This window comes from Gorilla gorilla, chromosome 18 (genome assembly GCF_029281585.2).
Source record: "Gorilla gorilla gorilla isolate KB3781 chromosome 18, NHGRI_mGorGor1-v2.1_pri, whole genome shotgun sequence".
Lineage (NCBI taxonomy): Eukaryota > Metazoa > Chordata > Mammalia > Primates > Hominidae > Gorilla > Gorilla gorilla.
Genome location: NC_073242.2, coordinates 86,867,100 through 86,892,028, shown reverse-complemented (window position 1 = coordinate 86,892,028; position 24,929 = coordinate 86,867,100). Strand labels below are relative to the sequence as shown.

The following is a 24,929-nucleotide window of genomic DNA, read 5'->3' as shown; positions in this document are numbered from 1 at the left end:
GTATGGTCTGAAAAAGTTGGTCTGTGAGCCCCTCTTGGTCTGATTAGGGGGACGGGGCACTGGCAGGTCTTGTGGACTCCCCCGCTGGCTGGTCACCCCACAGCCCTCCAGGATCTGTCCTCTAGGTCAGTTAGGGACATGCGTCCTTAACAAACAACTGGGGGGAGCCTGCGCTGTCCCACCCTGGGTCACTTTCTCTGTTTGTGGTCACAGTCGCCTCATGCGGTACCTACCATGTGCCCACGATAACTGACCTCCCAACAGGGGCATTCCTCCATGTTACTGATGGGAAGGAAACTAAGGCTGGAGAGAGCTTCAAAGGCTATCAAAGCCTTGCCCAAACCATGCTGGGCTTCCAGGTTACTGCTGGGCACCACCCACTGCCCACTCTTTGCCCTGGCCTTTTCTCTCTTCAGTGAACTGGCCAGAGGTCCACGCCACCTTCCTCCAGTGCCGAGGACCCTGACCACCCCGGGGTGGGGCTGTACCTGGTCCCTGCCTTGGGAGCAGGAGGGGGCCCACCTGTCGCAGTGACCACGGAGCAGGGAGCCCTTTCCCGCCAGCCAGTGCTGGGGACTCCAGCAGGGAGTGACAGCTGATCGGAGCCCTGCTCAGAGGAAGGGGCAGGTGCCCTTCTAGTCCTGCCCCTGGAGGCATCCTGGGGGTGTCCATAAGACAGCTTGAGTGTAGCTGAGGTGGGGAGGAACGGGCTGGTGGGGGCCACCCCTAACCTCAACACCCAGTGGTGGAAGGGTGGTTGCCGCCTCCCCTTCCTTCCCAGTCTGAACTGGCTGAACTGGTGCTGTCCCACAGGCCTGATTCTCTGCTGCCCCCTGCTGGCCACATGGCCCAGAGCCCCACCCACGGGTTTGGAGGGGGTGTGGCCTCATCTCAAACCATGGGGCAGGCACTCCTGGGCCCGGGGAGCCCTGTGGCCAGCAGAAAACATTCCCCACAAGGAAACCTGGGAATAGTTACAAATTTAATAAAATTTGCCTTATAAATTACAGCAGCAGCCCCAGGGCTCAGTTCGCTGCCCCAAGAAGCAACAGTTGGGCAAAGCTGGGCAGCTATTGCTGGAGAGAGTTGTCTCAAGAGTTCAGGGCTGTAGAGGTGGCCAGGGACCAGCATCACCTCCTCCAGGACGGCCACAGGACAGCGGCAGGGGCCAGGCAGAGGCTCATGGGCCAGTGGGCGCACAAGGAACAGGAGTGGGGGCTGAGGCCAGGCCCTGTGGGCTGCCGAGCGCCCCTGCCCACTGCATTCCTCAGTCCAGACTGGCCATGAGCAGGTGCAGCTCGCGGAAGGTACTGCCATGGCGGCCGCTCAGGCCTGACTTGCTCTTGACCAGGCCGCTGATGCTCTTAAGCTGCTTGTAGCAGAGCCGGCACTTATGCAGCCTGTAGAGAGGGCAGTGCCTGAGGGGCCAGCTGGCACCACCACCACCCCCCTCCAACCCCAGGGCCTTTGCTGTCCTAACTGCTCCAGCCCTTCCTCCCAAGGGAAGGCGGAGGCCCAGAGGGGAACCACCCAGGCCCTGCCAGGGATTGTGGGCACAGCCAGGCCATGGAGGAACCCAGCTCTGGCTAAGCCCACCCACACCCTGAGCCATGGCCCCAGACCAACGCCTCCTCTGTACTCTGTCCCAGCAGGACTGTCAGTAAGAGGGGCCCAGGCCTCCAGGCCTTTGTCCCCTCACCTGTTGTGGCACCCCTGCCCCCAACACATGCGCTGCCCTCACCTCTCCTCCCTGCTGATATCCACACCCACAGAGGGTGGGGCCGCCAGCATGTCTGTGATGAGGGGCAGAAACCGCTGCAGGATCAGCTTCAGGGAGGTGCAGCCCGTCTGGACGTAGCTTTAGGGGGAGATGGATGAAGTCACAGATGGACCAAGGGCCACAGACAGAAAGAGAAACAGCAAGGAACAAAGGAGAGGGGCAGAAACAGACACAGACACACACACACATACACCCACACACGCCTGTTTCCACTCCCACCTCCGGACTGTTGAGGGGCAGCAATGCTTCACAGCCAGCTCAAAGGAACACCCAGGTTCTTGGGGGTCCTTCCCATGGTTCTGGAGGAGGCTTCTTACCTCTCCCCTCCCCCTGCTTCAGGCAGGCATGGCTTCCCCACACGCACCTCTCATACTTGCTCTGCAGAAGCTTCTCAATCTGTGGCAGGACCGTGGTGCACAGGTCCAGCTTCCACAGGGAGCTAGGAGAGGCCAGGACATGCTGCCATCAGCCCAGTCCTGCCCCTCCGCCCACTCCCCCTCTGCAGCCACTTACGCTTTCTGGTTGACGATGTTCAGGAGGTCCACCACCACCGACAGGTCGTTGATGGCCACAGCGGAGTCCACCGACGTCTGTGCAAACAGAGCACCGTCAGGGGTGGGGCAGTGGGGGACAGTGTGGCCCTGTGAGGGTGAGGGTGGGGGCACGAACGTGAATGTGGGTGTGCTGATGGGGCTGTGGGTGTTCAGCACTGCACCTAATGCAGTGAGTGTAAGGCCAGGCATGTAAACAGATGCTCACTAAATGGCAGTCTGTGATGATGATGATGATGGCGGAAACAGATGGTGTGATGTCAGGGATGGCCTATTCCACACTGTCCCCCATGGGTGGCCTCTTCTTGTTCTGCCCCAAGCCCGGGCAGGCAGGTGGCAGGGGCAGGGGGGCGAGATGAGGCCCTGTGCAAGGGTGGGCACTTGCCTTGATGTCGCCCGTGGTCCACACAGCCCGCACGGTGTCCAGGTTCTTGTGGCGGCTGGTGAGCACCACACACATGGTGTCGTGGCCTTTGCGGATCTGTGACATGGCATCCTCGTCCACCAGCTCGGCCTGCTGGGGGATCTTCACGGCCTGCGTGGGATGGACACCCAGATGCTGGCATGGGAGGAGCCAGCAGCAAAGCTCTGCCCTCCACCCACAGACCTCCACCCATGCCTCGAGCTGGGCTCCTACTCACGGGCAGGAAGTCGGAGGCCTTCAGCCCGATGGGCTCGTTCCGGGTGGCAGGGATGATGGCAGGCTCAGCCTTGGGTGCAGGTGTGGAAGCAACCACTGGGGGCCGGGGCAGGACCTCCAGCTGAAAGTGTGAAACTCAGCGGTTGCCGGCCTGGGGCCTCCCTCTCTGCCTCCCGAGGCACCCCCAACCCTGGGTCAGGACCCTCTCTAGGCCCCACACCATGCTCCCTCCATGGACATACGTTTGGCACCGGGAACTGCACATCCATGGCAGGGCTGGGCTTTGCTGCCTCCTTTGCTGTGGCTGCATCTGGAGGCAAAAGGAAAAGATGACTGGGTCCGGCCAGAAGGGCCTGGCAAGAAGGGCAGGGCTCAGGGCGGGACTCTGGGCAGCATCTGCAATGGGGGGATGGAGCAGGAGCATGGGGGAGGCTGCAGGCCAGTAGCGTGGGGGTTCCAGAGGACCTGGGGGCAGGCCTGGACCTGCCTCCTCCCTCTCCCCCAACTCAACCTTAGGTCTGCCTGTGGGTGGGACCCAGGGGGCTCTAGGATGTGGCCATCCTGTCCCTTCACTGGCATGTATGTGGAGGGGGCTGGGATGACTGGCAAGATGGAAGTGGAGGCTCCTAGGAAAGCCAGGACCGACGGCAAGGACGGTCCCTGAGGGGAGGGCAGGGGTACTCTGCAGGACAGATGGCCCCATGCCTGCCCCTTCGCCAACCACAGTGCAGATCATGTTTTCTCCCTTCTTAATCCAAACCCCCAGCTGAGGCCTTGTGGGCCTGACCTCTTGCTGGGACTCGCCCCAGCTCCCCTCCTCTCAGCTCCCTTCCTGCCAGAAGCACTTCTCTCTCCCTCTTCTCGCTGGCCCCCAGGCCTCGACAGGCGTTGGGCCTCCTGAGAGCCTCCCGATCATCCCATCTACGGCAGACCCCATCTAAGGTGGGCCCCCAGTGACTCCTCTCCGTCCTCCACAGCCCGAGTGCCCCTGGCAGGCCCCCCCGTGTGGTGGTGTCCATGTTTGTCCCCCACACACCAGGGCACGGGCTCCTAGGGGGGCACTGTCGGTCTTGCAGGGACCTGGCACGTAACAGGCAGAGGGCAGAGACCCAGCGGGAGAGGCTGTGGGTCGTGTCCTGAGAGGGGAGGGTCCTGGGAAGGGGCTTGTTGGGAGGGCTCACAGGAAGAGAAGATGAGGGATGGGGGGCATCAGAGACCTTGGGAAACCGGGCTCACCCAACTCACCGTCCTCTGGGGGTGCAGGGAAGGGCTCACTTCTCCGGGGTGGCGTCCGACCTGCAGAGGAAAGAGGCCCCTGGCTGTGAGCGCTCCTGGCCAGGCCACCTGGGACCCAGGGCCCTGTCAGAGTGCGGGGGACGGAGGGTGGCTCCCAGGCATGCGGCTGCAGACTGTGGACCCTGCTCCTGGTCCCAGGAACCCTCAGTCCTGCCCCTCCCAGCCCACTTGTCCCTGGCAGGGCAGGGACTGGGACACTGAGCAGCTGCTGGGCCGCTGCTGGGGAGTGCCCAGGCCCCCCTCTCAGTTCCATCAGAGCACGGCCTGGCAAGGCCCAGGGAACGTGAGGACAGGGCACGGAGCCCAGGTGTGGGTTAGGAGGAAGTTAAAGGGATGCGGAGCCACAGCAGGCTACCCTGGAAGGACCCCCAGCCTCCCTTTCACCGATGGGGACGCTGGGCTGGGGGCGGGAGCCCGGCCTCACTGATGCTGTTCTTGGGCTGGAAGATCTCGTTGTAGTCCTCGGCGTTCTGGATCTCCGCGCGGGACTCGCGCTCATCCCGGTCATCTTCGCTGCTGGGGCTGCGGCGCTCGCTCTCTGAGTTCTGCTTCACCCTGGGGGCGTGAGGCCAAGCCCAACGGAAGCAGGTGCCCTGTGAGGCCCAGGGCTGGAACTCCGAGGCTTCCCCTGTGACAGTCCCTCTCCTGGGCCCCCGAAGGCCCCCCAGGCCCTCACCTCTGAGGCTTGCTGCAGGTTGTGCTGGGCCGCTCATAGATGCGCCGGAGAGGGGCGCTGGGGTTGGGTGATGGCTGTGCCAGGGGCCGGTGGTCCTGCACAGGGTCCCGGGCCACCGTGCCAGTCCTGGTGACACGCGTCAGATCCACCACGTAGGAGGAGACGTTGCTCTGGGAGAAGGCCACACCTATCTGCAGAAAGCGGAGAGGTGGGGCTGGGACTGCAAGCCGAGGGGGCAAAATCCCAGCCCCAGTGTGGGGGTAGGAGGAGGGGCCTGGGCTGGAGGGAGGCGGGTGGCCCTGTGGGAGTGGGGGGCGGTGGGTGCCATGGCTCTCTCACCAACTGGTCATTGCAGATGGCCAGGTCGGCCACCTTGCCCCAGTTGACGAGGACCACATCAAAGCACCGCTCAGGTTCCCAGCCGTAGACACGCAGTGAGTCCTGGCAGCCGCTGTACAGGCAGCAGCCGTCTGGGTTGAAGAGGACGCTCCTGGGCCAGGCGAGAGATGGCCGTGGGTCCTGTGGCACCCAGCCTGGTCCCCACCCCGAGGAATCCAGAGGGCCCAGGGCAGGGAGGGCGCAGCAGCGGAGATGGGAAAGGCCCACCCACAGCCACGCCCCACTGCCGGGAGGAGCGCTGGGCCGCCCACCCCACAGCCTGCGTACCTGACAGGCCCAGGCTCCCCTTCGATGCAGCTCACCACCTGGAACTTCTCCAGGTCCCAGAAACGGATTGTCCTGCAAAGGCAGCCAGGCTGTGCTGCGAAGCCTATCCCTCATCCTGGCCTCCACATGTCCCTGGGAAGCCAGCTTCTCTCTAGAAACCTCTCCCCCAGGGCAGAGCCACCAGGAGCAACATCTGGGGCAGAGCTGGCCCTGACTTTGCAAGGAGGAGGCTCGGTCCGATGGCCCTGGCCCCAGGGTTGGCCCCAACAGCCACGAACCTCCCTGCCCTATGGGGTCCCACTAGATGCCTTGGGTCCCAACCTGCCCATGAAGCCACAGACCTGGGACACTGGGGCCAGGGAACCAGAGCCAGGGGAGATAGACCAGGGTCCAGTCCTGGCTCGGCTGAAATCCAATTCAGTCCACACAGGATCATCAGACGTATGACACCCCAGACAGTGACAGACCGGCAGTAGAGACACGCGCAGAGGACAAGGTGGTGAAGGACAGCAGTCACAAGCAATTCGCCTCGCTCCTCCTCCTCACCTGTCAGAGCTGCCGGAGGCCAGGAGGTACTCGTTGGGGTGAAACTCGACCACGTTGACAGGCCCCGTGTGACCAGGGAACTCAGACATCATCTTGCCGGCAGTGAGATCCCAGAGCTGGAGGCAGGGCAGGGAGGAGGTCAGGGCGACCAGGCATCTTGGCTGCCCACCCTCCCTCTAATCCAGGCCAAGCTCTTTATCCACAAGCTACCTTCCACTCGGGATAGGCTTGGGACATGTGAGCCCGATCAGGAGGGAGGTGAGGACTCAGCCTGCTGTGATCAGGAGACCCCAGCCCCCAGCCTCTGGGCCCAGGTCAGGCCGGGAGCTACCTTCACGGTGTGGTCATCTGCGGCCGACGCCAACCACTTCCCATCGGGGCTGAACCGGAGACACCGCACGGCCTGGCTGTGCCCCTGAGGGAGGACACGGCATGAGCTCACCCTGGGATCCTGGGCCCAACAGACCTCTCCCTGCCTCCTCACTCCTATGGGACCCCTTCCATCTAACAACACTGGTTACCCGCCTGGTTCTGCTTGGAGCAGTTTGATGAACGTGGCTCTAGGGGATTCATGGACAGCCAGGGGATCCAGGTGGGCCGCCCATGGCGCTTCTGCTCGGCTCCAGATCCATGTTTTATGTTATCACCCATGTGGGACAGCCATCCCCTCCACCCCCTGCTGGGGTCTGGGCACCACACCACACTCAATGCCCACAAGGTGCTCATGGAGTCACTGACAGAGCGCATCCTTACCCTGTATCGGAAGACACAGCCTTTCCTCCTGATGTCCCAGAGCTGTGGGGGAGAGAGAAGCAGAGGGGCAGAGTCAGGAGAGGTCAGAGCCACGACTGGAGGAAGGTGTACGGTCGTGAGCAGAGGGCGGGGCCCAGCCTTCTCTAGGTCGTTACTCCCCACGGAGACAAGGACAGAAACTGCTCACTAAAGCTGGCATTCTGAGCAGAAGCATCTGGCAGATAGATGCCTGCCACCCGCTTTCCCTAGGATGGTGTGGATGTGGCTGCAGAAAGGGAAGAGGTCCCCTCAGCAGGCATCCAGCACTGAGGGCTGGGCTGGGCTGGTCCTGCCACAGGCCCAGCAGGAGACACGGGGCACGGACTGGCCTCTCACCTTGATGTTTGTGTCCTGGGAACCAGAGGCTACAAACTCGCCATACGGGTGGAAATCCAGGCTGCAGATGTTGGCTTTGTGTCCCATGAGTGTGCGAAGAACTAACAAGAAGGAAAGCAGAGACAGTGGCTAAGAGGCAAATGAGAAGGCTGGCAGAGGAAGGGCTGCTGTGGGCATTTGTGTGTGCGCTTTTGGATTAGCTGCACAGAAAAATAGAACAATAACACATATTTTTAAAACAGTAGGAAATAATCAAGGGTCCCACCACCCTAACAACGAATTTTCTTTTCTTCCTTTTTTTTTTTTTTTTTTTGAAAAGAAGGAGTCTTGCTCTGTCGCCCAGGCTGGAGTGCAATGGCGTGATCTCAGCTCACTGCAACCTCTGCCTCCTGGGTTCAAGCAATTGTCCTGCCTCAGCCTCCCAAGTAGCTGGGATTACAAGCATGTGCCACCACACCCAGCTAATTTTTTTATATTTTTGGTAGAGATAGGTTTTCACCATGTTGGCTGGGCTGGTCTCCTGACCTCAAGTGATCCACCCGCCTTGGCCTCCCAAAGCGCTGGTATTACAGGTGTGAGCCACTGCATCCCGCCAACAACTAATTTTCCTATATTTCTCTTGAGAGATGACAGCCCTGTGTTACCTCAAGTCTGCAGAAATTGTACCACACTCTCCCCACAGACTGTGCTCCAGCGGAAGCAGAACCAGGGAACCACCACACTCAGTTCAGGCCCCATGGGTGTGGAGCTTATGGTTTGCAGGGCACTGAACCCCACCCAAGACAGTGCAAGGAGAGAGACAGACCAGGAGAGGTTCAAGCTGGGAGAGAAACTGCTTGGTTGGAAAGAGAAATCCAGGAAGGCTTTATGGAGGAGGTGGTATTTGAGTAGATGTCAGTGGGTGGAGGATGAGGGATGCTGTTAGGTAGATGGAGGTGATGGGCAAAGGTCCTAAGAAGGGCAAGTGGAGGGCATGGCTGGGGTGGCCCTGGTGCACACACCAGTCTTCTTGGGTGACCTCTGTCCAAGGGATCTTGAGGGTGGCTCTGAGGACACACTGAGGAGCAGTGAGAACTGAGAGGACACAGGGAGGACACGCGAGGACCAAAGAACTCCTGGGGTGGGGCCTGATCGCCTCCCACTGCCCTAGGAACCACATCTCCCATCCTTTCCTTGAAGATTTCGCAGGCATCTCCATGGCCAGAAGCGGCCCAGCCTGGAGGCAAACCTTGTGTGTTTCAGGGTGTCCTCCAGTACCACTCAAATTTGTCTCATGTTTCCTGCTTTTGGAAAGATTCATAATTCACTATCTGAATGAAACTGACCATCCCGAGTGCCAGGGTCAGGAAATGTGGGAGTCCAGCCATTCTTAGTTTTGAGCCAAGGTGCAATAGGTCACCTTGTGAGGTAGTGAGCTCTCTGTCAGAGGAGGTATTCAAGATTCCATATATAACACTTTACTGCAGAGTCGAGATCCAAGCACTGGGTGAATTAAATGAACTCTACTGTATGATCTTCTCTACCCCCAAAGTCAGGATGTGGGCTCTGGCATCAGACAATACTGGGATCAGCCTTGGCTCCGCTCCTCACTGGTGGTGTGACCCTGGCCAATCACTTACTGTCTCTGGGCCTCATGTTGGGTCACAGAATGGAGTAAACATACATAAAGTGCTTAGCACGGGCTCTGCACATGGTAAGTGCTCAATAAATGCCAGTCTTAATTAGTCCCATTCACATTTCTTCCTGCACAAGGCCTGCCTTCTGCTCTTGGCTGTCCCGCAAGCTGGGCCTTCTCTCCTCCTCCCCAGGCCTCAGCGCCCCTCTGCAGCTGGCCCTGTCTGGCGCTGGAGCTGGGTCTGGACACTTTCACATCCCTCTGGAGTCTGTCGAATGCATATCCAATTCACCTGCACCAGAATCTCTGCAGCTGTCACTCCTTGCTCCGTGTAGCTATCAGGTGCTGCTGGGGGCTAGGCATTGCCTCCTGGCCAAGGAGGCCACGCTGGCTCTTGCTCCAGTCCACACCCGCTCCCAGCCCACTCAGCTTGGATCCCACAGCAAGGCTTCCAAAATCCTGCCCTGCCCAGAGAGGATGTGGTGGAGTCCCACCCTGTGTGGGCTGGCTGCATGAAGCACCGGCCGCCCTCCTGTGAGATCCCGTGGGATCCCCTGCGCTGAGCCACCCTTGCCCTCTGGCTGCGCTGTGGAAAGCAGGCAGGACCACATTCTTCCGGCTTGACTCCTGCCCTTGCTCTTCTGTCCCATGAAGGCCTCTGATGCCTACATTCAATCATGGGATCTAGGAACTGCAGAGTGGAGGGGCCTCCGGGGTCTGTCTGTCCCACACAGGAACCCCCAACGCCTCCCAGCTGAGCACCTCCTCAGCCTACATCTGAACCCTCCAGTGATGGGTGGCCTTTCAAGGCAACTGATATGAGGCAGCTCTCTCTCTCTCCTTTTTTTTTTTTTTAAAAAATAGAGATGGGGTCTCCTTCTGTTGCCCAGGTTAGTCTTAAACTCATGGCCTCAAGTGATCTTCCTGCCTTGGCCTCCCAAAGTGCTGAGATTACAGGTGTCAGCCACCATGCCCGCAGAGCAGCTCTCTTTGGAACCTTTCCACACCTGGGGCCTCAATTTGCCTGTCTGTCACTGTCACCTGCACTCTGGCGAGGGGGTGTAGAGGGGGGCCGGAGGTCTTAGCTCTGCCTGCTGTGCTGATGGCAAGTTTCTCTTCCATCCAATGGCAGAACAGACAACACTGGGATGGGAGTCCTGACGCCGGGATTCAAGTCCCAGCCTCTGCTACCTGCAGCTACTGGGGTTTTCCTAAGCTCCGTGCTCTCCCTGGGCCTCTGTTTGCCCATCTGTCAACCTAGCTGTCCATCAGAATCACCTGGAAGCTTATTAAAATCCAGATCCTGGGCCCACCCCAGTACTGAATCGGGTTCTCCGAGGATGGAGTCTGGGCCGTGAGTTCGTAATGAGTTCCTTTTGGAGCAGCCAGCCCTGGCCGTCCAGGGCCCAGGAATCCAGCAGTCTTCAGTTTTCATTTCTCAGCCACCTCAAGGAATTCCTCACATTTCCCTTGTGAGCAAAACAATTGTGGCTGAGAAAGCCTGGACAGGGGGCACGGTGCCCTCGGCTTCTCCCTTCTGTCTCGTTCTTCAGTGAATACTGAATGGCTGGTGCCCATGCGCTGGGATTCAGGTCCAGGGAGCTGCCCACCTTCTGCCTGAGCCTTCCCATCTTCTCCATGAGAGCCCAGCCATCCTGGACTCACTCCTCCCTGGCCCGCTTGAGTTCAGCGACACCAAGCACAGCATGCCCTAGTGTGGCCAGGCAGTGCGATCACGTGCCGAGACGCAAAGCCTGCAGTCCTGTTTGTTATCAAAGAGGTCCTGGGGCTCTTTTGTTCTTAAACTGACCATCACTGAGTAGGCAAGCATCATTGAAGAGGCTGGGTGCATCTTTATTGAGTACCACCTACACAGAGAGCCCACTGTTCCTGAGCAAAGGGAACCTTGCCACCGTGCATGTGTGGCTCATGGCTGCTGCCCTGCCGCCAACATAGAGCATGAACCAAGGAGAGGCCCAGAAGAATCTTGAAGTCTCAGCCAGGCCAGAGGGGCTCTCTTCTGGAAAAAGCAGCCTCGGCAAAATCCACGTTGCTGCTTCCTCTCCAGGGCTTCAGGTAGGTGGCCTCCTGCCTGGCACGCAGGATGATCCAACCAGGGCTATCAAAAAGCATCAGGCAGACCAGGCATGGTGGCTTATTCCTGTAATCCCAGCACTTTGGGAGGCTGAAGCGGGCGGATCACCTGAGGTCAGGAGTTCAAGACCAGCCTGGCCAACATGGAGAAACCCCGTCTCTACTAAAAATACAAAAATTAGCGGGACATGGTGGTCCGTGCCTGTAGTCTCAGCTACTCAGGAGGCTGAGGCAGGAGAATTGCTTAAACCTGGGAGACAGAGGTTGCAGTGAGCTGAGATTACACCACTGCACTCCAGCCTGGGTGACAGAGTGACACTGTCTCAAAAAAAGAAAAGAAAAGAAAAGAAAAGCATCAGGCCAACGGGTCTTATTTGGACCTCACAGTGCTGGCCTGCATGGTGTTCTGAAACAAATGTTGAATGAGCTGTCAACATTTTTAAATGGGTGGACTCCACATGAATTTCCAGATTTCCAGCCTCTCTTGAAAAATCCGTAGAGCTGGCACCACCTGCTAAGGCACCGAGGCACAGCACAGGAGCAGTGGGTGAGACTCTCCGCTCAGCCCAGAACTGAGGGCATGAGTTTCCAGACCACAACCGCAAGAAACCAGTGACGACCTAGCACAGGGTGGAAGCAGACCCACCCCAAGGCTCACCACACCAGAACACTGGGACAAAGACCCTAAAAGCCTGCAGAGACAGAGAGAGAGAGGAAAGAAAAGAGAGAGAGAGAGGAAGGAAGAGACAGAACATGGAATGAAGCCAGTCCCCTGTGAAGGATCTGGGATCAGAACAACACCGGCCCCTCCCAATAGCAACCCTAGAACCTAAAAGGCAGAAGAGCTGCACCTTCCAAATTCTAAGGGCGATATTTTATTGCCAACATAGAACTCTATACTCAGACTCATAAAACAAACACAAAAGCAAATGATGGGGGTAGCAGAAAGTCATTTTCAGCCATGGAAGTTCTCCAAAACTATGCCTTCCCAGCACCCTTTCTCAGAAAGCTACAAAAGAATGTGCTCCATCAAAAAGAGGGAGAAAACCAAGAAAGGTTGCGGCGTGGGACCAGGAACAACAGACGGAGAGAATTCCCCAGAGAAGAGACACAGAGGCCCAGGATGACAGCTGGGCTGCAGGTCACTAGGACCAGAGGAGAGGCTCTGAGAAAAGGCGCCTGGATTATGGGATGGGTTTCAAAGAAACAGGAGGAGCTTTACTCTTCTGGCAGAGAATTTGGGGATGAATGAGTAATATGGACATAGAAAACACACAGATTAAAAAAAAAAAAAGAACAATTATTAACTCCAGGGAAACCAAGTTATTAAAAAGAAATAGTCAGTGGTAAATGACACTTATGTGTCCTTACATTATAAACACCGCCTATTGAAATGGTGCTACTGGGAGGGTGGGAGGAGAAACACGAGCCATGGGGCTGGGAGTGGTGCCATGAGAGAGCTAAATTCTCATCCTTTACCGTAGGAAGAGAATAACTAATGTGTTAACTTTTTTTTTTTTTGAGATGGAGTTTCGCTCTTGTTGCCCAGGCTATAGTGCAATGGTGCGATCTTGGCTCACCACAACCCCCACCTCCCGGGTTCAGGTGATTCTCCTGCCTCAGCCTCCCAAGTAGCTGGGATTACAGACATGTGCCACCACACCGAGCTAATTTTGTATTTTTAGTAGAGATGGGGTTTCTCCACGTTGGTCAGGCTGGTCTCGAACTCCCAACCTCAGGTGATCTGCCTGCCTTGGCCTCCCAAAGTGCTGGGATTATAGGCGTGAGCCACTGCGCCTGGCCACGGTGTTTTTTAAATAAGAAAAGAAAGAAACTGTGGTATGACCATGTGGTCTAGAAAGGTGGAGGCGATCAGCAAAGCACAGACGAAAGCACAGAAAGTTTAGGCTCATGGAGAATGGGAAGGAGTGGGGCAGAAGTTTCCTCTTTCCATTGAAATTAATTGTAGCAATACTGGTATTTGAGGTTTTAAATTTTAGGCTATATACAACTTCCATACAGATGAAAACTAAATTAAAACAGAGCACAAGGAAACGGATCTGGCCATTCCAGGCTGCCTCTAATGGCACCAGGGAGCCAAGGCAGAGTGGGGACCACCTGGAGTCAGGGTACAAGCTCCCCGGTTCTTCATGGCTGTCCCACGCAGCCACCTCACTCATTCATGTGACCTGCAGGGCCCCTGGCGGCATGTGACGTCCTCTAGGTTCTAAATACACACACACACACACACACACACACGTGCACGCAGACACACACATCCAAACACACATACATCCAAACACACACACACACCTGCACATCCCCCCACCCACACGAGGCAGCAGTGCATGTCAATGCCAGGCTAATGGGGGTGGAGTGGGTGCCACACTGCCCGGTTAGTGCTCCAGGAGCAAAGCAGCCAACGTAGTCCAGGCAGGCTTCCTGGAGGAAGCAGCACAACTGCAGAGCCTGAAGACTAAGGCAGGTGTGCGTGCACAGGAGGCAAGCTCGGAGGCCTACTTTTGGCAGCTTCCAGGTCCCAGACACGGATGGAGCCCGACTGGGAGCCAGCCACGATGAGCTCCTCGGGGGTGTTGAGGCGGACGCTCTCCACTGGGGATGTGTGGCCCGTCAGGCTCTGTGGAGAGAGAGCAGCAGCTTCAGTGCACTGCTGGACAGACCCCTGCAGTTGCGCCCTGAATTCCAAGTCCCCCGGAAAGGCTTCAGCAAGAAGTGGCTAAGGCAGGAGGGGGCGCCCCATGGGGGCCACAGCCTAGCCCTCCTGCAGGCCCTTTCTGAGCACCTACTCCTCTCGGCCTCAGCTCCCAGGGCTAAGAGTGGCCAAACCCCAGTCATCCCCCCACCACCTCCCTCTTCCCTGCTGTGCTTCTGACATGGGCATCACCTGCAGAAATGGCCCTGGGCCCCTTGGAGGGGAGCGACTGGCCAAGATAAAGGGATGCTGTCCCTTCAGCCCTAAGTTAAGCAACCCTGCCCCCGCTCTGTTCCCATCTTCACTCTGCCCCAGGCAAGCCCCTCAGCGAGGTAAGCCACAGCAGAACCAAGGCCTGCCTAGTCCTGGGCACACATCTCGCCCCTCTAGAACCCCTGGCTCTCCCTGACTGCCCATCCCCGTGGAAAGGAGAGGGCTGTGGGGGTTGGAGGAGGGTGGAAGACTTTTCACTGTGGATCCTCTTGAACAGAATAAGTGTATCCCATACTCAAAAATAAAAATAAATCCAAGTGGACGGTCTGCAGGGGGACAGCGTGCACAGAAACCCCAAGGGGAGAGAGACCCCGGCAGGCTGGAGGCACTGCGAGGCCTGGGAGGCTGGTGTGTGTGAGCCAGGGCAGTGGCCCGGGGTGAGGCCGGCTGGGGCCTGACAGCTGCACCTGGCGTTCTAAAACAAGCCTGCAAGCCACGCCCCAGAAGGTTGGCCCCGTTTCTCTGGGGGTCGTGGCATGTCCTATTTTTGGTCAGTCATTGATGATGCCTTTTCAACTTGTGTATGCTACTACTTTGGCATTTCATGGGGGTAGAAAACACATTTGAATCCTAAAAACAAAGTAAAACAAAACATTTCAATTCATCATTACTGACCCCTGGCACCCTTGCTGAGGCTGGGGTGGATCTCAGTTCTCCCCCTGGATCTCAGAAAAACACTGAGGTGATTAAGTTTCTACTAAGAAATTCATCCTTTGCCATATTCTTTTTCTTCTTCTTTTGAGATGGAATCTCGCTCTATCACCCAGCCTGGAGTGCAGTGGCACAATCTCGGCTTACTGCAACCTCCGTCTCCCAGGTTCAAGCGATTCTCCTGCCTCAGCCTCCTGAGTAGCTGGGACTACAGGTGCCTGCCACCACGCCCGGCTAATTTTTGTGTTTTTAGTAGAGACAGGATTTCACCATGTTGGCCAGGGTGGTCTCAAACTCCTGACCTCAGGTGATCCACCCGCCTCAGCTTCCCAAAGTGCTGGGATTACAAGCGTGAGCCACTGTGCCCGGCCTATTCCTCTTCATCTTTATTTCACCAAGAGTCAAAACAATGATACTCCCTGGTTGGCAAGGGATGGGGGTTGGGGCAGGGAGGAAAGGGCAGGTTCCCATGCTGCTGGTGAGAATGTAAAATGATTTCTGGAGGGCAATTTGGCAATCTGTTTTGAAAGCTTTAACAAAAGCACACACCCTTGGATTGAATGCAATGATCATGGATCTGCTCAAGGATCTAGGTGGCTGAGGATGTTCACCACAGGGTGCTTTAGCGGAGCCAAAAAAAGCCGGAAACAACCTCTATGCTGATAACAGGGTGTGGCTAAGCTAATTACAGCTCATCCCTACAATGGAACACCATTAAGCCATTCAAATTATGTTGTAAAAGAATACTTGTTGACACAGGCAAATCCTTACAACATTGTTATTTTTAAAAACCAGGCTGCACAAGAGTGGCAGTGTATTTTTATTTATGTGTGTGTGCTTGTATGAGTATGTGTGTATACATGTGTACATGCATGTACAAGTGTGCACTTATGTGCATGTACACGTATATGTATCTGTCTCAGCATCTAGAAGGACTCACACCAAAACACCAACTGTGGTGGCCTTTGGATAACGGAACTATATGTAGTTAATTTTGTGTTTTCTCCTTTATGCACTCCTATTTGGAAAACAGTTTCCAGCATTGAACATATAGCTGCATAAATAGTGGGGAGATGCTATTTAAGAACTAGCTCCCTAACCAGCTCCAGCCAGGTCCCCTCAAATCCTCACTGGGGAATGAAGGCTCGGAATGAATTAAAATAAACGCCCACATGTTGCTGCCAGGCAGGCAGATGGGCAGGTGGGAGGGGAGGGGTACAAGTCTTTTGGCTCAACCACAGGCCCGGGGCTTATTTTAATCTTCTCACGAAGCCTGCCTGGAGTTCTTAATAGTACCACAGGCAGGTAACTTCCTCGCTCCTGAGGGCTGGCCACTGTCCCAGCCATGCTGGGCTGTCCTGGGCCTCACTGAGCAGACAGCTGGGGGAAGCACTGATGGTGTCCCCACCACGCCCCCTCCACCCCTGAGCTGGGCCCCAGTGGATAAGGGGCCCTGGGCTCAAGAGAGTCTGAGAAGCTGCTCATTCTTCAGCCTCCAACCCCTGTCCCTGTTCCCTCCCCAGGCCCTTGTCCTGACCCCCTGCCGGCTGTCGGGGCTCACCATGATGCAGTTGGGCTTGTTGATGGACCACAGGTTGACGCGGCAGTCATCCCCACCTGTAGCCAGCAGCCGCCCGGAGGCTTTGCCCAGCACCAGTGAGGACACATTGCTGGCATGCGCGACGATCTCTTCTACACAGGGAAGGAGAGGGAGAGGCCATCAGGGCAGCCCGATGGGGCCTTGTGAAGGAGGGGTGACCCTGCTCGGCTACCCACTTTGGAACCTGAAGCCCAGTGGAAGGATCTGCCTCCTTCAGCTCCCCCTTTGGTGTCCACCATGAGCTGCAGGACCAGCAGACAGGGCAGGGCATGGGCCTGAGACGGAAATCACTGTTTCTCAACTTTCATCATGTCTGTCCTTCCTACCTTTAGACTTCATGATTTTCTTCCTGTTTCTGCACATCCCCTGGTAATATTGACTAGTTATACTCAATTTTTAAAATTGACTTGCTATTTTTATTAGCTTGAGCTTAAGCAATGTCCATGAAATTACAAGTTTGATATACTCATGATACTCTATGATACAAAAAGAAAAAGTTATTAAAATAAAAAAAAAATTGACCCATGCACTGCCTACATACCTCTCAGCTGCTGCTTGTGTGTACATACAAACCCTGCTTTGGAGAACACACTTTAAGAACAACCGAAGTCACCTCTAGACAAGCTGCCTCCAGGTAAGCCTGCACAGGGCTTCAGCTCAGATTCACAATCATGGATCAGGTTCTGGTCTGAGGTCTGTGATCTGCTATTGCGTGGCCTTGGCTACTAGGTCACTTGTCCTCTGAGGGCCTGGCTCCTCGTCTGGAAAGTGGGGATGCCCATGGTGTCTGCTCACACCTGATGCTGAGGACTCCCTCAGAGCGCGCCTACGTGCTGCTTAGTAGCAGGCGAGGGCTCCGTGACATTGGGCAGACTCGGGGCTAGTCACCATGAGAGAGTGGGCATGGGGGCCTGGGCGGGTACCAGAGGGTGGGCTTCATGAGGAGGGGGCAGGAGGCAACAGACTGAGCAGCTGGGGTGGGGGTGAGGGCTGACCACACAGAGGAGGAGCCTGTGCAGACAGCCCAAGGCCCTGGCCTGGTCCGTGGAGATGGCAGACATGAGCCTCGGAGGACTCTGCAGGGAGCAAAGCACAGGCAGGGAACCAAGAGGCGGCCCGGGCCTCAGAGCCCATCCCTGCATGAGCTCCTCCAGGAAAGAAGGGAGAAAAAAGACAGTTCTCCCCACACAGGCCAGGGGAAAACCCCAAGGTGCTGACGCCCCGAGGCACCCGGAAGGCCAGCGTGGGTGACGCCAAGGAAAAGGGTGTTGCAGCCACGGCGCTCCACAGAGGCCCCTCCTGCACCCCAGCTCCGACTCCACCCTGCCTGGGTGTCTCTGCTGCGGGCTTCAGACCACAAGGAGGTTGGGAAACTGGGCCCAGGGAAGCTGCTTGCCAGAAACCTGGGCTCCAAGGGGCCACCAGGAATACCCAGGGGACAAGTCGCAGGCTGAATCTCACCAATGACACCCTGCCTCCTGGGCCGGTCGGGGCAGAGCCGGAACAGGCAGCAGCGCCAGCAAGGGCAAGGGTTCCATGTGGGCCCAAACCTGGGCCAGGGCGCTGGGAGTTCGCCATGGGGATCCCAGGGAGCTGGGCCCCACTTTAGTCCCGTCTCGATGAGAGCCTTCTGTCCTCTGGACACTGTCGGGACAGAAACCTGAGGAATTCCAGCCACAGACATGTGTCTGTTCGAGAGTTTCCACCTGACCCAGAAAGAGGGCAAAGCATCTTCTCCCTGGCATTCCGTGCCCGAGCCTGGTGTCCTCTCCGTGGAGGCACTGCTCGCTCCCCCTGGCCCACCTGGGGGGCTCTGTCTGTCCCCTGGCCCTCACTCCTCCCAGGGAAAGTGTCTGGCTGGGCCCCACCTCGCTGGGCCTCAGGACTGCTGCCCCTGGAGTTAGGGGCATTCATTCATAATATCAGTATTTTCTGGGTGCCTGTTCTAGGCCTTGCACGAAATATGCCCCAGTATGATCAGACGGTGGTGGGGGCGGGACACTGAGCTGGCAAAACCGCAGACTTTGGGGTGAGAAAGATTTAGAAGTTGGGCCCTTCTGGAGGAGCCCACATCACTCCCCTCTAAGCAGCCTGACCAGGGACTGACTGGAGCCCACAGAGGCAGGGCAGAGGGGCAGGGACACAGCACAGGCACCTGCAAAGGAGGCACGGGGTACCACCCCAAGAGCTCCTCCTTCATCCTGGCTTGTTGGACAGCAACCAACAGCCCAGGCTGAATACTTGATTTTCATACCAAAAATAAAAAATAAAAATCCTCAGTGTCTACTGGCAGGCCAAGCTCTGGGAGTACAACCTGGGCCCCACATCCAGCCAAAGCTGGGGAACACGGTGCGGCGTGGCCAGAGGGGCTGAGGATCAGCATCCCAAATGCAAGATACAAAGTACTAGGTTTCAACGACCTCATGTGGGCCACGCACCTCTGATCCTCACCAGACCCTGGAGCCACAAGGAGCTAGAGGTCACGTTGCCCTGGGCTCTTCAGAGTTGATTCCCATGGACACCACCGTGCACATGAAATCAGCAGCAGCAGCAGAAGCCCAATACGCCTGATCTCATTACCTCCTGCTTGCACACACTGATGGCTTGGCCTTGCCTTTATGATAAAGCACGGCAGCCTCAGGAGGGCTGGGGTCCTGAGAACTCACTAGGTCCGTGCGGCCCCACATTCCTCCTGCTGCTGTGCCACTGCCCATGGCCTCCCTTGAGTCCTTCCAATACACTGAGCCTCCTGCCTCAGGGCCTTTGCACTTGCTGTTCATGCAGCCTGCAGCATTCCCACCCCACCCCTACCCCTACCCTCCAGCTAACTGATTCAAAGCACAGGCACCAGCTTGCAACTAGAGGAGACACAGAGGGATACGGTTATCCATTTCCTGCCTGTTGCTCTCCCCAGGCTCTGAGCTCCCGCTGTACAGAGACCTTGACTACTTTGTCCCCCAGTGGCTCCCCAGTGCCTAGCTCTGGGGAAAGGCCAGCTGTCGAAGGGATGAATACGTAATCCCAATAATTACAAAGCCACTCTGACCAAAGTGTGCCCTCCTTGGGGAACCATAACAGGGTTCTCCCAGACCCCTAGAGTTTTGGGGAATAACATGAAAATGGCCCAAACCTCTCACTTAACAAACAAGGAAACAGAGGCCCTGCAAAGAGCTTTGCCCAGAGTCTTATGGTTAAATTCATGGTTAAAAAGTGTGGAGTCTTGGCCAGGTATGGTGGCTCATGCCTGTCATCCCAGCACTTTGGGAGGCTGAGGCAGGTGGATCACCTGAGGTCAGGGGTTTGAGACGAGTCTGGCCAACATGGTGAAACCCCGTCTCTACTAAAAATACAAAAATTAGCCGGGTGTGGTGGCGGGTGCCTGTGATCCCAGCTACTCGGGAGGCTGAGGCACGAGAATCGCATGAACCTGGGAAGCAGAGGTTGCAGTGAGCTGAGATTGCACCACTGTACTCCAGCCTGGGTGACAGTGAGACTCTGTCTCAAAAAAAAAAAAGTGTGGAGTCTTGTCCCAGCTCCTGAAAACCAGCCCAGGGACAGCTGGCAGCAGACAGTGACCAGGTGGAGCACACAAAAGCTATGCCAACCAGTTACAATAGGTGGGGCAGGGCCCACCAAGGTGCCAATGTGTAGGGGAATTCTCAAAATATGATCTGGGGATGCTTGGGATCCTCAAGATCCTTTCGGGGGGTCTGAGAAGACAAAAGGATTTTCACAATAACACTAAGATGGCATCTGCCTTTTGCACTCTCATTTGCTCTCAAGCATACGGTGGAGTTTCCCAGAACATCACTAGAGGCCTATTTGATTATATACTCTTGTTTGAAAATGTCTCAGTATTAACTTCTAACATGGTAAATATTGACAGATATATAACTCCAACAAACAAAAGCACTCTGGGGTCCTCAATAATTGTTAAAGTATGAAGTCTTCCGATGAAAGAGTCTAGATCCACTTGCATAGGGCAATGGTGGGACTGGGCAGTGCCCATCAGTTACAGTCCGAGCCCTGTCTGCATCCCCCTGCCCGCCCCTCCTCGCTCCCACTCCTTCCCCCATCCCAGGCCCAAGATGCTTTTATCTGACTGGGGAAGTTTGACTTGTGAGATGTCTGAGAATGCTGTGAACATCTTTCAGGATTTCTCACCCCACTGTCAGCCTAACTGGAAATGCTGTGCTAAGTGCTTTAGGATGGGTCCATCCTGTCACTTGAATTTCACAGCAACCATAGAATGCAGGCGTCATCTCATTGTACATATAAGAAAACTGAGCCTCAGAGAGGTTAAGTCACCTGCCCAGTGTCACCCAGCTAAGAAGTGCCACAGTCATGATTTACATCATGGTCTATCTTACTCCAAAGTCTAGGAGTCTCCTCCTGTGCCAAGAACAGGAAACAAAGCTGTGGGTTCAGGCCTCCCAGCAACAAGCCGCTAACAGAATAAATGGGGTGATAAAGAAAAATGAAAACCACTCACGCAACTTCCAGGCTGTCTTGGTGACCACAGGGGTGGCCATCCTTCAGCTGGCTGGCACCTGAAGCCCCACCCACAAAACAAACTGTGCTTTCCTCGTGGGGTGGGGGTGGATCCCCCCCCAGATCCACCAATCAAGTTGGCAGAGAGTTCCCACACATCCAGGCAGACAGAATGCCTCGTCTTCTGGCCCTGGGGTGCCTCGTGGTTCCAAATTACCCACAGCAGCAACAGCAGCAGCCTGTGCACATCTGTCACGATCCTGGATCATGGAATGTTAGGCTCGAGCCATCTCAGCTCAATACAGGGCTGCAATACAAACAAGAGGTGACGTCATGTTAGAAAATGCTTGGTAAGAGCTATTGCTCCCTGGATCACCAAGGCCACTTGATAAAGACTGACACCCACCAAAGCCACCAGAGTCAGAAGCTGCACTGCAAATTAGGTTTGGGAATCTGCAGAGGGGGCACCTCAGGTAGGGTGATTTGGAACATAAGGAGAAAGAAACTCCTCCCAGAGGCCAGGATAATGAGCTGCAGCTCTGTTCCGGGATGCTGGCTGCCTAAAGTGCAGCAGCCGCAGCGGGGCGGAGAAGACCACGTGTCTGCAATTCACATAGATTTCCTGGGAGTCGTTGTTTTTGTCTGACGTGTGGGATGTGGGAGAGCGGAGTCAGAAGCTAAGCTTATGGGCCTAGGAAAGGCATTCCAGAGACGGCCACTGAAGTCCTCCCTGGAAAGAATCTCGAAGACGACCCTGATGGTCCAATTCCCCAGCTCCTGGCAAGGGAACCACTCCTGCTCCCTGCGATTCCCAAGGACAGAGCTAGGAACTAGGCCTCCAGTCTGGGCGTGAGTGGCTATGACTCTTCAACTCTAAAAGGCCTCCTCATGGAGCCTCCCACGTCCTTCCCACAGCCACTTCACCTCTTTCCCATGAGCCCGCTCCCCTCCGTCCCCTTTCTCCTGGGTCCCCGGGTCTGCCTCTCTAGTCCTCCGTTCACACTCCCTTTTCTCCCTGCCCCCTGAGTCTCCCACTTATGCACATCCTGTCTCCCGATATCCCTCACGTGGCCCCTGCCTCGCCAGACTCCCGTTACTGCCCTTTCCCATATGCTCCCGGGGTCTCCCATTCATTCATTCTCCTACTTCTCTTCTCCCTATTCATTACCTGCCCTTCTGCAGACCCCCAGCTCTGCTTCCGGCCACCCTGGTTTTGCCCCCTCCGGCCTCCACCCCGACCCCTCTCGTCCGGGGGCGGGGGCAGGTCCCTCGGCCACGGCTGATCCTCCCAACCCTCTGCTTGCGGAGTACGGGCTCTAGCCTCCCCACGCTCAGAGCTCTCTGCCCGCAAGCCCAGCCAGCCCCGCCTGGCTCGGCCCAGCCCAGGGCCCACCGTCCCCTCGCCACCTCGTTCCCTTGCCCACTCCACCTGCAGCTGCGGCTCCGGAGGCCGAGGCTCCGCTCCAGGCGCGACCCCCACTTGCCTCCATCCCCTGCCCTGATTGGCCGCTGCTTGACAACCGACCCTCACAACAAAACCTCCGGCTCAGAGCCCCGCCCACCTTGCCTCCCGCACCAATCAGCTGCCGCGGGTGCTCCGCCTCCTGCCAGGACTGGCCAATGGAAGCAGGCGCTTCTGCCGCTTTTCCTCAGTACCCGCCCTCTTTTCCTAAATCGGACTAATCAAGAGGAAGGAGCTTCCAAGAGCCGCCCCTTGGCCTCTAATAAACCAATGCAAGCTGCCGTTTCCTTAGTCCCGCCTCCGTCTCAAGTTTTCCCTTTCCTCTCCGTTTCCTTCCTCGAACCTAATTTGTGTCTGAAAACTTTTGAGAGCCGCCCTCCAATGGCGGCTGCGCCAATGGCTTGAGCAACCGTCCTGAATTGACCAATCAGCGTCCGCATTATTGGAAAACCCAATTCCCAAATAGCCAATGGGAAAGGGACTTCGGGGGCAGTGTGAAGCCTCAGGCCTTCCATCTTGGAGTGGGGCAAAACCTAAGGAGGCCTTAGTCGGCATTTTGCAGAAGCTCCTCATTCTTCACTTTGCCTGCAGATGGTCCCCCGTGGCAGGAGGACTTTGTCCCTGTTCTTTGACCCGGACGCTGGCTTGAATCCCCCATGGGAGGTCTAGAAGGAAACAGCCTGATTCCGGAGCCGAGGCAGGCGCTGAACCCTGTAGCACTGCACACGCAGCCACCGCCTCGAATAATGGATGCGTGGGCAAGGGGCTGCTCCCTGAATGGCTGCAATCAGGGAATCAGAGAAAGGCCAACTTTATTTGTGACACGTTGGGCGGGGTAGGCTCTGGGAAGCGCCGTAACCCTTCTCGACTCAGGGCCCCTCGCGTGGCCGCTTAGGAGAGACTTGGCCCCGCAGCCGCCTCTCCCTGTTGCCCAGAGGTTGTCCCAGGCACCCAGAGCCCCTCGAACCTCGCCCTTCGGCCTCCAGCCTCTCACCGCAGGTCAGGGCTCCTTGGGCTCACATAACGCCCAGTACAACCCTAAGGGGTAGGAATTCCTGTTCCCATTTACAGATGAGGAAACTGAGGCCCGGGTTAAGATGCTTGCAAAAAACCACACGGTCAGAAAGTAATAGCCCAGAATTCGAACCCTTGTTCTGAAAGCCAAAGCGTGGGGGAGTCCCCACTCTGCCTTCTGCTTCAGCCTTCTGCTTCAGATTCTCCTGCTTCAGCCTCCTGGGTAGCTGGAACCACAGGCGCCCGCCACCACGACGGGCTAAGGCTAGTTTTTATATTTTTAGTAGAGACGGGGTTTCTCCATTTTGGCCAGGCTGGTCTTGAACTCCTGACCTTAGGTGATCCACCCGCCTCAGCCTCCCGAAGTGCTGGGATTACAGGCGTGAGTCACCGCAAGGCACCTTTAAAAGATTAGCAGAATAACATCGGATCAAAACTGTCTAGCCTGCAGTTCCCTTTAACTTTTGTATTGTAAAAAAAAAAAACTAAACAGAGAAAACTTTAAAAGACAATATAATGATACCACGTAGATTCCAGCACTTGTTAACAGTTTGCCATATTTGCTTCGTCTGTGTGTCTTTTTCGGAACCATCTGAAAATTGTAGATATGATATTTCACCCCAATACCAAATACTGAGCATGTATCTCTTAAAAATAAGGCCCTTGGCCAGGCGCGGTGGCTCACGCCTGCAATCCCAGCACCTTGGGAGGCCAAGGCGGGCGGATCACCTGAGGTCAGGAGTCCGAGACCAACCTGGCCAACATGATGAAACCCCGTCTCTACAAAAAATACAAAAATTAGCCGGGCGTGGTGGCGCACATGCCTATAATCCTAGCTACTGGGGAGGCTGAGGCAGGAGAATCACTTGAAACTGGGAAGCAGAGGTTGCGGTGAGCTGGGATGGGGCCACTGTACTCCAGCCTGGGCGACAGAGTGAGATCCATTTCAAAAAATAAAAATAAAAATAATGTCCTTATTCTACAATAACCATTGTTATCAGCACTGCTAAGAAAATTTAATTCTGTAACAACCAGTCCATATTCGTATGTCCCCAGTCATCCCAAAAACCTTTTAGGACTTTTTTTTTTTAACTAAGAACCAATCAGTATTCACCACACTTGACTCTTTTAAGTTCTTTCCATTTCTGTCCCCAAACTTTTATTTTTATGACATCGATCTTTTGAAGAGATCAGGCCATTTACCTAGATTGTCCCACGTTAGGAATGTTTCCTTTTAGTATCATTTACCTGAATTTCCTGAAGTTCTTGTTAGATGGAAGTTTTTCTTAAATGCATTTCTTCCCTTGAATTTCTTAAGTTAGGGCTAAAGGCTTGATTAGATTCCTGACAACAAGCACTCAAAAACACTCCAGAGGACACATTGTAAGTGCACAAGGTTGATGAATTTTTACAAACCGAACACACCCAGGTCAAAAAGCAGAACATGACTAGAAACCAGAACCCCCTCCCAGGGCTCCATGCTCACATCCATTCACTAACCCTCACACTCCAAGAGTGACGGTTGTCCTGACTTCTAATATCACCAATTAATTTTCCTTATTTTTGTTCTTTCCATAAATGGAATAATAGAGTATGTACTTTTGTGTCTTGAATCTTCTGACATTATACTTAGGCAGTTTGACCATATCATTCCATATAGTTGTGTTGCAGTTCATTCATTTTCATTGCTCTATGATATGGTTTGGCTGTATCCCCACCCAAATCTCATCTTG

At 55.8% G+C, this 24,929-nt stretch overlaps 2 protein-coding genes across 7 annotated transcripts in view; both read right to left on the bottom strand.

Moving 5' to 3' along the window:
• Positions 1 to 969: 969 nt before the first annotated feature.
• On the bottom strand, positions 970 to 22,555 carry KATNB1 (katanin regulatory subunit B1). Of its 6 annotated transcripts, none has more exons than XM_004057716.5 (20): positions 22,150 to 22,555; positions 20,722 to 21,027; positions 16,191 to 16,321; positions 13,513 to 13,630; positions 7,284 to 7,384; positions 6,909 to 6,950; positions 6,487 to 6,570; positions 6,156 to 6,271; positions 5,610 to 5,681; positions 5,283 to 5,433; positions 4,944 to 5,134; positions 4,692 to 4,822; positions 4,217 to 4,267; positions 3,214 to 3,281; positions 2,973 to 3,092; positions 2,717 to 2,866; positions 2,294 to 2,370; positions 2,145 to 2,219; positions 1,742 to 1,858; positions 970 to 1,400 (listed from the first exon to the last, which is right to left on the bottom strand). In XM_004057716.5, the coding sequence occupies exons 2-20, from the start codon at positions 20,759 to 20,761 to the stop codon at positions 1,268 to 1,270; spliced, it is 1,968 nt and encodes a 655-aa protein (XP_004057764.2). In that variant the 5' UTR covers positions 20,762 to 21,027; positions 22,150 to 22,555; the 3' UTR covers positions 970 to 1,267. The 6 variants fall into 6 exon arrangements, with proteins under 6 accessions (XP_004057764.2, XP_018867852.2, XP_055220384.1 ...); XM_019012307.4 differs by having other exon boundaries at positions 2,294 to 2,421; positions 22,150 to 22,278; XM_055364409.2 differs by having other exon boundaries at positions 21,889 to 22,170.
• A 741-nt stretch (positions 22,556 to 23,296) lies between these two features.
• The window catches only part of DRC7 (dynein regulatory complex subunit 7), a 39,329-nt gene continuing 37,696 nt past the window's right edge, over positions 23,297 to 24,929 (bottom strand). The window contains exon 20 of the transcript XR_010131576.1: positions 23,297 to 23,597. The gene's annotated coding sequence lies outside the window, so the exon portion shown is untranslated. The remainder of the gene's footprint in view (positions 23,598 to 24,929) is intronic.

Excerpts from the sequence above, each read along its gene's own strand:
- KATNB1 (XM_019012307.4), bottom strand. The coding sequence starts at position 20,761 with ATGGCCACCCCTGTGGTCACCAAGACAGCCTGGAAGTTGC. Across the intron at positions 5,434-5,609 it reads GGGGAGCCTGGGCCTGTCAG|GAGCGTCCTCTTCAACCCAG; the intron begins GTACGCAGGCTG and ends CGCCTGGCCCAG. Across the intron at positions 5,135-5,282 it reads CCATCTGCAATGACCAGTTG|ATAGGTGTGGCCTTCTCCCA; the intron begins GTGAGAGAGCCA and ends CGCTTTCTGCAG.